At 39.9% G+C, this 12601-nt stretch overlaps 1 protein-coding gene across 1 annotated transcript in view; it reads left to right on the forward strand.

Moving 5' to 3' along the window:
- The first annotated feature begins 2619 nt into the window (after nt 1-2619).
- LOC119811634 (A disintegrin and metallopeptidase domain 3-like) overlaps nt 2620-12601 on the forward strand; it is a 38479-nt gene continuing 28497 nt past the window's right edge. The window contains exons 1-4 of the mRNA XM_042054926.1: nt 2620-2677; nt 3031-3113; nt 5312-5367; nt 10193-10271. Coding sequence (XP_041910860.1) covers nt 2620-2677; nt 3031-3113; nt 5312-5367; nt 10193-10271 — 276 coding nt within the window. The remainder of the gene's footprint in view (nt 2678-3030; nt 3114-5311; nt 5368-10192; nt 10272-12601) is intronic.

The raw sequence follows: 12601 nt of genomic DNA on the forward strand, positions 1-12601 counted from the left end.
GTATCATGTCTTATAACAAGAAAAGACAATGCAAAAGAATGCATGTGGGTTCTCCTTATAAAAGCTTTAAAGTTTGTATTTAGTATTTCTATGTGTATGCATGTGCCTTCATAAGTTAGTATGCACCATGTGTGCCCAAGAGCCTTTGGAAGTCAAGAGGGCATTGAATCCCCTGGAACTGGAGTTATAGTTTATTGTGAGCTGTGATGGGTGTGGGAACCAAACTCAGGTCCTCTATGAGAGCAGTAAGTGCTGCCACCTCGCCAGCCCCATCTCCTTGTTAAAGTTTTTTTATAGAACTTCCCCAAAAATCTCTAACTATTTTAAATATTACACAATATTTTATCTATACTCCACACCTCCCCCAAAAGTAATTATTTTAATAAAATCTAGGAAAGAGGCTAGGAAGAGCAATAATAGGATACAGTAATTTGTAATACATAGTTAATAGATTTAAAATATGGAAGACACAGTATAGTCTACGGCAAGATGTTACTATGACATTCAACCATCTCGAGTCATAATAAATTTGCGATACACAGTTAACATTCCGCTCTATTCTTGCGTAGCTCTGCCTGCACCACGTTTAGATATACCACTTTCCCCGTGTATTTGTTAAACCGTCTCATCCGCTCTTGCCCAGCTGCTTCTAAAGAGCCTCACTAGATTTAACTTCATTGCTTAAATCCCACACCCCTTTGTTCTAAATCATCCTCAGCTCACCTGCAGGCCTGCCAATCACACCAGACTCAGAAAGGACCCTGACCGTCTTTGCCATGAAGAAGAGCTAAAGTCTGGGGACGGAGAGAGCCCTGTCGGGAACGTATTGCCAGGTCATTAAGCCCTGTCTGCCCAGCGAGGTGGTCTTGGTTCCTGGGTTCGAGTACACCTTTGTGGTCACCTCTAAGAAACACCCTTTAATAAAAATGGTGACTACCTATGAAATTGATTGCGTCTGTACAGCTATAAAGGAATGGGATTTCTCTTTGTCTTTAGTCTGCCATAACCTTGGATACATTTAATAAATGTAAAAAAAACCCACAAGTTTTATTAAGAAGGGGACTTTGAAGGCTAAATGAGAGATTTATTTTTCTCTGCAAAAGTTTTTATTTTCAAAGATTAAAAGGTAAGTATCCTTCACCGTTTTCTCCTTATGGGTTGGCATCTGTGGTCTGACTATCAGTTCTCACTTCCATTTTTCATGACTGATCTCATGTCCAGATTATTATAGATTATTTTTTGAGATAGAAATGTAGCACTAGTAAAACCCTTGGAAGAAGTCATTTGCTAATTTGGTTATGCCTCATGGTAAATGTGACATCTTTCCTGTAGTCACTATTGAGCGACGTAGGAAAAAAAAAAAAGAAGCTATCTTCATGCATTTACACAAAACATCATACGTCTTACTGCTGACTCACATAATTTTTAGGAAGGGCACCTTTTGCACACATCCACCTTCCTGTTTGTACCTGACTCAGACACAAATACAATATCTATCATTCGACATTCCATGCCTATTGCTTGTTGGCCTTCAAAAAATTCAAGATTGAGCTACATTTAAATAATTGCAATGTTTGTAGTCAAACACCTTGAAGTGCATCTACATTAACCAGGTGGAAGCACCAACAATGTTGACCAATAAACATGTTTCTGATTTTGGTTACCTTGCTAGCATCCATAGAATATAATAAAATCATGAATAACTAATTAACACCTATCATAACTTTCATGGCCTATTTTGAATTTCAAAAATGTATGAAGGTGCCGGGCGGTGGAGCACACCTTTAATCCCAGCACTCGGGAGGCAGAGGCAGGCGGATCTCTGGGAGTTCGAGACCAGCCTGGTCTACAAGAGCTAGTTCCAGGACAGGCTCCAAAGCCACAGAGAAACCCTGTCTCAAAAAATCAAAAAAAAAAAATGTATGAAGGTGCCAGTCAGGAAGTCATCTATTTTAGGAGCAACCATGTAAAAGCCCTTATATATTATCTGCTGTCAATGATTAAGTGATTTATTTTTCAGAATATGAAAACCATCTGGCCTTGTAAATACTGAAACATTAAAATAAATATGATATACAACACAAACAAGAGCAAATACTTCTGTAAACAAAGGTTCAATTTTTCTTGTTATTAATAGTTAGCTCCTGCAGCTATCTCTTAAGTTGTTTAGATGTTTAGTAAGAACTAATGAAGAAAAGTGTTTGGATTTTTATTTTCTGTTTCCTTTTACAAAATAGGAAAGGCATTCATTTTATTTTACATGTTAAAAACTGCATGTAAAGGCATGTAAACCGAAGCTTACTCAGAATAAACAAAACGAAACAAAAAAAACCTGCTACTAGGTGGTTGGAGAAATTGCTCGTGCATTAGGAGGATGCAAAACTCCTCCTGAGGCCTGCACTCATGTGGGAAGGCTCCCAGGCATCCTGTGGTGTCTGCATGCATAATGCTGGTCCCTGAGGCACAGAGCTGCTGCAGGGCCCACGCTGCTGGATTTCCTGTTCCTGCTTGGCGCTGCCTCTCCTGCTTCACAAGAGCCCAGGCGCAGGGGCCGCGAGCTACCGCTGCTACCACCGTTGCACCAACTGCCATCACTGTGGCAAAGCCAGCGGCCACACCATGCTGTCTTTGTTCCTGGTCCTCTCATGCCTGGGCCAACTCATCACTGCGGGCCAGGGTAAGTGAAGACGCTGCTTGGCAGAGGACCACCTGTCGACAGGCCCCCTGCCATGCTGGCTTCAGAACAAGGTGCCCAGAGCCCACCCAGTTCCAGGGTCTTGGGGTTCACTTCTGTCCGGTGGTTGGAGAACTCAGCCCAAAGCCCACTGACCCTCATTCTTTATACAGTGTTCAGGAGAACATGCACAAAGTGGTCCCCAAAGTGGGAGGAGACAGAGAGATGGAGAGGGAGCTAGATGGACAGAGGGCCCCACATGTCCTATGTGTTCTCCCATTGGCTAAAGGGGAGCTTAGCCAAGAGAGGACGTCTACTGCAGCGCTGGGGTGTCCTCACTGTGTCCCTCTCTGCAGACCCTGAAACGCCTCTTCTGCGGATCATAGTGCCACAGAAAATCGAGAGCAACATCAAGGATGCCAAGGAGCCAGAAACACATGTAATTAAGAAACTGGATTTTGGGGGAAATAACGGGTATTAATTAGGACTCCACTTCTGGCCCACTTCAGTGAATTCCTACACAGTCTCTTTGAAATTCTGTTTATGCCCAATTGAGTGATCTAAAGACGGGTGCTCTGAGGAGGGGCAAATATCCTAGCTTTCTCTCTTTTTAACAAGTAGTGTACGAACGCTGCACTGCTATTTCATGTGAGACTCAACCGCTCTAGCTTCCGGTCCCCGCGCTGCTGTGCACGGCTTGCTGAACTTAGAGAAAACACGCACAGTAATTATATATTCTTATGCACAAAACCGCGCTAAATTTTACCTTGTATCATGGTTTTTAAGCTGGCAACATAAAAATCTCCAGGTCTATAAATGCTCACGTATGTAAACAAATACGTGATTTTTTTTGGTCTGCTTTTTTTTTGTTATAGTTTTTTTAAACTTTTTAAACTTGTTTTTTTAATTGAGCTCTACATTTTTTTTTTTTTTTTTTTTTTTTTTTTTTTTTTTGGTTTTTCGAGACAGGGTTTCTCTGTGGCTTTGGAGCCTGTCCTGGAACTAGCTCTTGTAGACCAGGCTGGCCTCGAACTCACAGAGATCCGTCTGCCTCTGCCTCCCGAGTGCTGGGATTAAAGGTGTGCGCCACCACCGCCCGGCTTGAGCTCTACATTTTGTCTGTTCTGCTCCCCTCCCCTCCAGTCTCCCCTTCTACCCTCTCCCCTGATCTCCATGCTCCTAATTTACTCAGGAGAACTTGTCTTTTGTATTTTTTCCAAAACAAACTAGTGAAGTATAAAAATTATAAAGTTACTGTAAGCAATATAGAGAGGTGTGTAAAAAATGAATATCCATCCACATAAGTCTGAGGCACTAATTTTAACCAATTGAATATTTAGTCACATTTTTTATTGCTGTCTATGGCAATATTGTTTTTTAGCATCTACATTGTTGCCTCATATATGTGTGGCCAGCAGATAGCCTTGTATTTTCTAAGAGCCATTTCCACCAGACCAATGAGGAAGCAGTTAAGAGTTGTTTGTTTTTTTTTAGCAAAGTAGATCAGAATGTTATTAGTGTTTTCCAGAGTGACCATTGATTTCTATAAAGTTACACACTGATTTAGACATTTCATACTGTCTTCGAAACTAATTACAATTGTTTAACTTTGGCTCTCCTTAAGCAGATATTTTAATTGAATATGTAACATAAATGCCATCTTGCCTAGTTTTATAACCAGCCTCTCTGGATTTGACAGTAGATAGTTTTCAACATACACGGCAATATTTCACATTTTGAACCATGAACTTAACATCTTAAATGACATTTTATTAAGCCTTTGAAAATTTTGTAAGTGTATATGATATATCTTAATCATATCCAACTCCACCCCCTCACAGATGCCCGTAGCCTCCACCTTAATGTCCTTCATGTCTGAAAATTGATTTTCAAAACAGATGTATGTAAGTTTTCTCTTTGTCATTCTGTACCAGGCACGTATCTCATTTGCACCTGTCTGTGGATGTCACTAGAACGTCTCTCCAGAACATTTTATTCTCCCAGGTTATAGAAACTGACATTATAAAATGTGTTTCCAATTGTTTATCTTTCCTTTTATAGGAAGAAAAACATACCTGTATACATCATTGTATATGGTCGCCAATAATGACTTGCTACTGTTTACAATGTGGATGTATTTCGTGGCTTCTTTTGAGGGTCTATGGTCCTGGTGTTAATCTGTAGTAGAAGGCATTTGTATTTTATTTGTTACCCCTTTAGGTTCAGTAATAGGGTAATAGGTGCCAGTACAGGCGACAGTGGTAGGTGAGGAAAATGTAGCTTATAGTTTTGAGGGTTTATGTGTGTGTGTGTGTTATTTTGCTAATTCAATAACAAAATGATTAGGGGATTCAGGATGAGGGAATACAGCATGAACTGGGAAAGGTATATATGTGTTAGAAGCATGAGAAATAGTAGATACTATATTGTGGAGTCATTTCAATTTGGGGAATACATAGGCTCTAATGTCTGGTCCTATAAAATGTGTCTATACATAAACCATAGCTTGTTACTTTTAAGGAGCTGACATTTCTAATAATGGCTCTCTCACTCTCTCTCTCTCTCTCTCTCTCTCTCTCTCTCTCTCTCTCTCTCTCTCTCTCTCTCTCTCTCTCTCTCCCCGGCACTTTACTGCAGGTCACTTACTTGATCAGAATTGAGGGCAAAGCGTACACGTTCCATCTTGAAAAACAGTAAGTCCGTAAGTGCTCGCTCTACCTCACAGCTGTTTCCAGTCGCCCTTCTTCAACCACTCCCTAAGCTGAGCATAAAGACCCTGTTCACCCGGCATGCTCTGTCTTTAATATTCATGCACAACGGAGATTTTAAATCCAATATTCTACGTTCTAAGTTAATGACGTCTTAAGACACATCTGGTAAATGAAAATGACCAAAGTCCTTAAAGCATATCCATGCATGCAGTCATGAAAGGTACAGTTGCTACCTATCCACGTGTAACTTTGCACCTGCGTACGCTGTTTTGCATAGCTACGGGATTTCAAGCATCTTATTTAGTACACTACATAGGCCTTAAAAAATTGGAAGCCAGGTCGAAAAAATATCCCAGTCTAGGAAATCAGGTAGGCTGTTTAAATGCTAAAGTGTGGCTTAACTTGAAAACACAGACCAAATTTGCCGCGACCATTGCTTAGAGAGAATGAATCTTGAGTGAGCTGACACCAATTGTGTGCTGTCCTCACAGGGGCAAAGCAGAATGCTCCCCTACAGCTGTAGCTACTGAAGATCTGTCTTCTCAATGTGCCCATCCCCCACTGCCCCAGCATCAGCTCCAACCCCCTGCCCCTTTCTGTCTTATGTTCCCTGCTCATGTGCAGCTGCTTCTTGCTTACACTATACATTTCTCTTATGCTCAAAAGGTTTTGCCAACCCACAATTATTTTTCTCCCATTTTTTCAATATAGTTTTGACTTCCCTCCTCTCTCCCTTCATTCTGTGAATGGCATTAACCTGTATACAACCTTCCATCACTGTCTATATTTTGTCTTTATATAAAACTTACAGAAACTTATAAAAAGTCACCTCCCCAACAAATGTGTATATCGTTTTGAAACGGTCAGTTCTTGTTTGACAGTGTGCAGGGTATACTTTCTTAGTGTGGGTATATATCTGATAACATTATTCAGTATAAAATTTTGTAGTGTAGAGTGTAATAGGTAATAAGAGTTTTTTTGTTTAACAGTGATTGTCTTGATGAATTTTGAAAATAATGTTAACAATTAGAATCTTGCCATGCTCAAACAGGCATTTTGTCTAAGGCACATGGGAGATGAAGGTGTTTTTGCTTTCTTTGCTACATCTGACTATGTATCCCAATCCACAGTTATAATCAAAGTATGGTCAGGCTCCTCAATGCCACATTTAATCTCCATGTTTCAAAAATCCAAAACATTTAGTATACATTTAAATAGATGTAAATAGCATATTAGTAAGAGCAAAAACAACAGCAGCAACAACAAAAATCAAACTAGGACAAGGCCCACTTCCGAAAGGCTCTACCCTATCCCAATAGCCCTCGGGACTGAAGGCTTGGCATTGGCACATGATCTCTGGGGAATGCCACAGATCCACATGCTCTGAGTACCATGTAAAGCTTTCTGAGTGAGTTGAGTTTTCAGTCCATCCTGAGACCTACAAATTACATCGCTCTTTTGTGACTGTGATACTGATTTGGCCAAAGAGAAGCCGAGTGACATGATAGAGGTTTTAGAAGACTCTTGTGTCTGTTTCTGAGCCAGTACCATACTGGTTTTTTTTTTTTATTACTATAGCTTTGTTTGATTTTTAATTGTTCAGGATTGTCTTGACTATCCTGGGTCCTTTGTCTTTCCATATAAAAATTAAAGTTGTGTTTTTCAGCTTCTGTGAAAAATTGTGTTGGAATGTTGAGGGGATTTTGTTAAATTTGTAAAATGTTTCAGTAGGATGATCATTTTCAGTATATTAATCCTACCAATCTATCAGCATGGAAGGTCTTTCTCTTTTCAGGCATTGTGTTCAATTTTTTTTCATTAATGTCTTAAATTTTTACTGTACAAGTCTTTCATTTCTTTGGCTAGATTTATTCAAAGATTTTTTTGAGGCTATTGTTAATGGCCTTGTTTCAGTAATTTATTCTTGGTGCCATTTGTTTATAGGAGGTTACTTTTTGTAGTTTTCGTTTGTCTGGTTTTGGTTTTTGTTGATTTTGTAACACGCTAAATGACGGCTCTGTTTACCAGCTGTGGAGTTTTTCTGATGGAATTCTTTGGGTCTTTTGTCAATCCAATCACAGGATCTGAAAATAAAGCTGTCTTTTTTGTTTGTTTGTTTTTGTTTTTGTTTTTCGAGACAGGGTTTCTCTGTAGCTTTGGAGCCTGTCCTGGAACTCGCTCTGTAGACCAGGCTGGCCTCAAACTCACAGAGATCCGCCTGCGTCTGCCTCCCAAATGCTGGGATTAAAGGTGTGTGCCACCAACTGCCTGGCTGTCTTGACTTCTTCCTGTCTAGTTTGTATCCCTTCATCTCCTTCAGTAATCTTATGGCTCTAGCTAGGAATTCAAGCACTATATTGAACACGGATGAAGAGAGTGGATATCCTTGTCTTGTGCCTGATTTTAGTGGAAATGTTTTGACTTTTTCTCCATTTAGCAGGATGTTGGCTGTGGTCTTGCTGTAAATTGTCTTTAGTGTGTAGAGAGGTATGTCCCCTGTATTCCTAGAGTCCCCAGAACTATTTTCAAGAAGAGAGGTTGCATTTTATCCAAGGCATTCATATATCTAATGTGATGACTTGTTATTTATGTGGTAGTTTATGTCTATTGGTTGATGTATGTTAAATCATCCTTGAATCTCTGTGATAAAAGTTGACTATATCATAGCAGGTAATCTTTTTATGTATTATTGAATTGGTTTCCAAGTATTTTATTGAGTTTTTTTGCATCCAAATTCATCAGAGAAAGCCCCGTAATTTTCTTTTGGTGCTGGATCTTTTCATGTCCATTTTGGCATCAGGGCAATACTTATTTCATAAGAATAGTTAAAAATATCCTTTTATTTCATATTTTATGGAGTAATTTGAGGAGTATTGGAGTTAGTTCTTCTTTGAAGGTCTGAAAGAATTCTGCTCTGAATCCATCTGGATCCAGTTTTTTTTTAATTTTGGAGGTTTTTAATCACTGTTTCTATCTCATTGGATGTTACAAGACTACATTTTTAATTAGCTTTTGCAGGCCATATAAATTCAGAAACACAAATATTTCTTTTTGGTGTCCAGATTGGTACCGAAGGTCCAGTGGCATAATTGGTTAGCAAGGGGCTTAGATTTTTAAAAGTGTGTTCTTAAGATTCTCTGAATTTCCTTAGAGTCATAAAATCTTCTATTTCATCTTCAATTTTATTATTTGGATACCTTCTCTCTTTATTCAGGTTAAATTGGCCAAATGTTGGTCAATCCTGTTAATCTTTACCAAAAAAAAAAAACCCCAATTCTTCATTTCACTATGTTTTTTTGTATTATCTTTTTCATTTCTAGTTCACTAATTTCAACCGTGATTTTGATTATCTCTTCCTATCTGGGTTGGGGGTATTGCTTGCTCTTCTATTTCCAAGGCCTTGAGGTGCAATCATTCAGTTACTAAGGATCTCTCAAATGTCTCGACATGGACCCTCAATACTAGACTTACTTGTAGGACTGTCTCCATGGCATGCTTTCATCTTCACTTCCTATGTTCAGGAATTTTACATTTCCTTCTTGATTTCCTCCTCAATGCAATGATTGCATAGTCCGTCGTGAGCTTGTGTGCTTTCTCTAGTTTCTGTTGCTGATGCCCGCCTTTTCCTCCCTTGGAATCAGCTAGAATGCAGGAGGTCATCTCTGTTTCCTATTTGTTAAAACTGGCTTTGTGTTCTTCCACGTGGTCAATTCCGGAATATGTTCTATTGGCTGCTTAGGAAATGTATGCTCTTTAGTGTCTGGGTGGAATGTTCTGTCGATGTCTGTTACGTTTATCTGGTGAAGACCCTGACATAAGTCCATACTCCTAAAGCTACCTGATCTATGACAAAGAGGCCCAAAATACACTTTGGAGAAAAGCCACCATCTTTAACACATGTTACTGGTCAAATTGGATGGCTACGCGTAGAAGCCGGAAGCTAGAGTCTTATTTCTCAGCCCACAGAAAATTCAACTACCAATGGCTTTTAGACCTGAGTCTAAGACGGACACCCCAAATCTGACAGAGGGAATAGTTGGGACTATGTCTGAACTCATCGACACAGGAAAGGACTTTCTGAACAGGTGCTAATAATTGGAAGCATTAAAACCAACAGTTAATGAATAAGACTTCATGAGTTTAAAGTTTCTGTACAATGAAGAACACTATGCCTGGAATGAAGAGGAAGCTTACGGAATGGGAAATAAATATTTAGCTGCTATGCATCTAACTGACAATTAGTAACTAGGATATAGAAAGGGCTAACACAAACAAACAAACAAACAAAAAAGCTGAATACCAAGAAAACAACAGTTGAAAAATGGGGCATGGAACTAAACAGAGTTCTAAGAAGATGACATAGAAACAGGTACCAGAGTTTTGAGGAGGTTTGTAATTTTGTGAAAACCATCTGAGGCTGCTTTGAAACAACCCAGTCTACTCATTAGCAAATGCTACAGTCATCCTACCTTGAGACTGATTTGCGGTTCAGGGAAACTAAAGCTGAGAAGAGAAGATGTGGGTGGGTATGAGCACCAGTTTGCTATATGTAATTCATCAGAACCCGATACTGGTCCTTGGGTTTGGTCCTAATTGGCATCCTTGAGTTTTTATGTATATAATATCCATTAGAACACAAGCTAGGTAATGAAAAGACAAGTCTGTTTACTTGTCACATATTTGGGCTGGTAAAATTTACACTTTAGTTTAATTATTCTGGAAGTTTTTGTTGTTAATGAACTATTAATGCTATATATTGTCATTAATGATATATTACAAGGAAATGTCATTATTTTGATTGAAACAGGTCATTTTTGCATCCACGTTTTCTGGCATATTCGTATAACAAGTTAGGAACATTGCAACCACATTCTTATTTGATGAAGGTAAGTTTAATTTTCTATTCATCAGCTGAAAAAAGATCTTGACTAATTCCATATTTTGCTATCGTGAGCAGTATTTCCCCAACCATGATGTGCAGGGCCCTTTAGAATGCTGGTTTCCTTTCTTCTGCATGTACAACCCAGAGTGGGGTTAGCTGGGTCTTGTGGTAGATCTAGCTTATTTTTTTATTGAAAATGTTTTTTCAATACAATATATTCTGGCTATGGATCCTCTCCCCCAATTTCTCTCAGATCCTCCACACCTCCTCACTCACTCTAAATCCTCACCCGTTCTTGTTCTCTCTCATTGGAAAAGGTAAAATTAAAAACACACAAACAAGAATTGAACAAAGAAAACAAACAGGAGAAAAAAGAACCAAGGAAAAAACACACAAAACACATATAGATGCAGAGGCACACATTCATCCAAAAAAGAATCCCATAAAACCCCAGATTGGAAACCATGATGTATATGACCGGAAACAATAATGTATATGACTGGAAACCATGATGTATAAACAAACACCTGCAAGGTGTGTGTGTGTGTGTGTGTGTGTGTGTGTGTGTGTGTTAAAAAGCACAGGCAACGCATTATGATCCCTCCACATGGCATGCTCCTGCCATGGTCTCCCCTAGGAATGGAATGTTGAGTTTTGCACTGTCAGGGATAATGCTGGCCATAGGTTTAGGTGTATATTGTGTTTTTAAGGGAAATTTATTCCTTATATTATTGTGCATGCACGCATGTGCAGCAAATGCCTTCCGTTACTCAGCCATTTTGCCAGCCCTCAAAAGGGATAGTTTTATAATTTGTATCATTTTATTTTAAATCTGTGCACTTAAGTTTTTAAGTTGTTTTTTTTTTTTTTTGTTTTTTTTTTTTTTTTTTTTTTTTTGGTTTTTCGAGACAGGGTTTCTCTGTGGCTTTGGAGCCTGTCCTGGAACTAGCTCTGTAGACCAGGCTGGCCTCGAACTCACAGAGATCCGTCTGCCTCTGCCTCCCGAGTGCTGGGATTAAAGGCGTGCGCCACCACCGCCCGGCAGTTTTTAAGTTTTTATATGAAGCCTAGGAATATTTTATTAGTATTTTGAGAATTTTGCCTAGCGTGTTTTAAATCATTTTCATCTCCAACTCCTCTGAGGGCAGACATTCTTCCTACCTGCCAAACTCTGTGTCCTCCTTATCATTTAAACCCATCCAGCACAATTTGTGCTCCCCTTGGATGCATGCAAAGCCTTTCACTGGAGTGTGGTCAACTCACCAAAACAAAGCAAAACAAAAACAAAAACAAAACAACAAAAACAAACAAACAAAAAAACCCTGACTCCCACCTTTCCAGCAGATGGGTTGGTGGTGGCTCCTTGATTTCATTCTACCTCCCATCCCCAAACTGCAGTTTGCACAGGTCTTGGGTATTCTGTCATACTGCTGTGGGTTCACATGCACAGCTGGTCCCTCAGCCAGATGGTATGGTATGCTGCACGGGTCATGTGAGGCTCATCAGACAGACCCGGTTGTCCCTGGCTTCCCTCTCCTTAATTTCTGACCTTGGGTTTCACTGTCTTCACTTCTGTCTGAGTGACTTTTGTTGGGGGACATCTTACAGGGAAACACAGTCAGGGGATCCCTCGGAGCTCTTCTGTCCTGTTGTTAATCATGGGGCAGTTCCTTCTGCTTCTTTGGGAAGGGCTGTTGGCATCTCCGGAGGAGCAGCTCGCTGTTACTGTTGCTTAACATGCCGTATAGTGCCGCTCTCCCTGTCTGGGCAGTGCCCTGTCAGTGTGAGTGCAGACGACATCATGCTGAAGGTCTGTGTTGGGCTTATAAGGACTCTAATGGCTGCCCTTGTGGCTAGATCCAGCTTGCTACCCTAGTAGATGGGAATGAGGTTTAGGATGGGGTTTATGTTGTGTTAAATGGAAATCTATGCCTAGATGCTTTTAATACATAGACACATTTGAGGAAGTCAATGAACTATTGGGAAGTGAAGTCTCACAGCATTAGGAACAAAGAGGTTCCTGGCAATCACTACAATTTAGACGAAGGAAGAAGAATTCACTAAGAGGATTATTGTGAGAGAGTTTGGGAATCATTAACACTGATAAAATCAATGAGGAAGAGCGAATTACTGATGATTAATTATCTTTCTAGTGAGACCCTGAGAGAAAGCAAGGAGGAATGTCAGCTAAATACTTAGGGACTTGCATGATGCCTCCTGCCAAGCTTGACAGCCTGAGTTCCATCCCCGGGTCCCACGTGGTAGAGGGAGCAAAGCGACTCTCAAAAGCTGTTCCCTGACCTCTGAATGCCCGCTGTGACAGGTGCACACAGA

The sequence above is a fragment of the Arvicola amphibius genome, chromosome 4 (assembly GCF_903992535.2).
Source record: "Arvicola amphibius chromosome 4, mArvAmp1.2, whole genome shotgun sequence".
NCBI lineage: Eukaryota > Metazoa > Chordata > Mammalia > Rodentia > Cricetidae > Arvicola > Arvicola amphibius.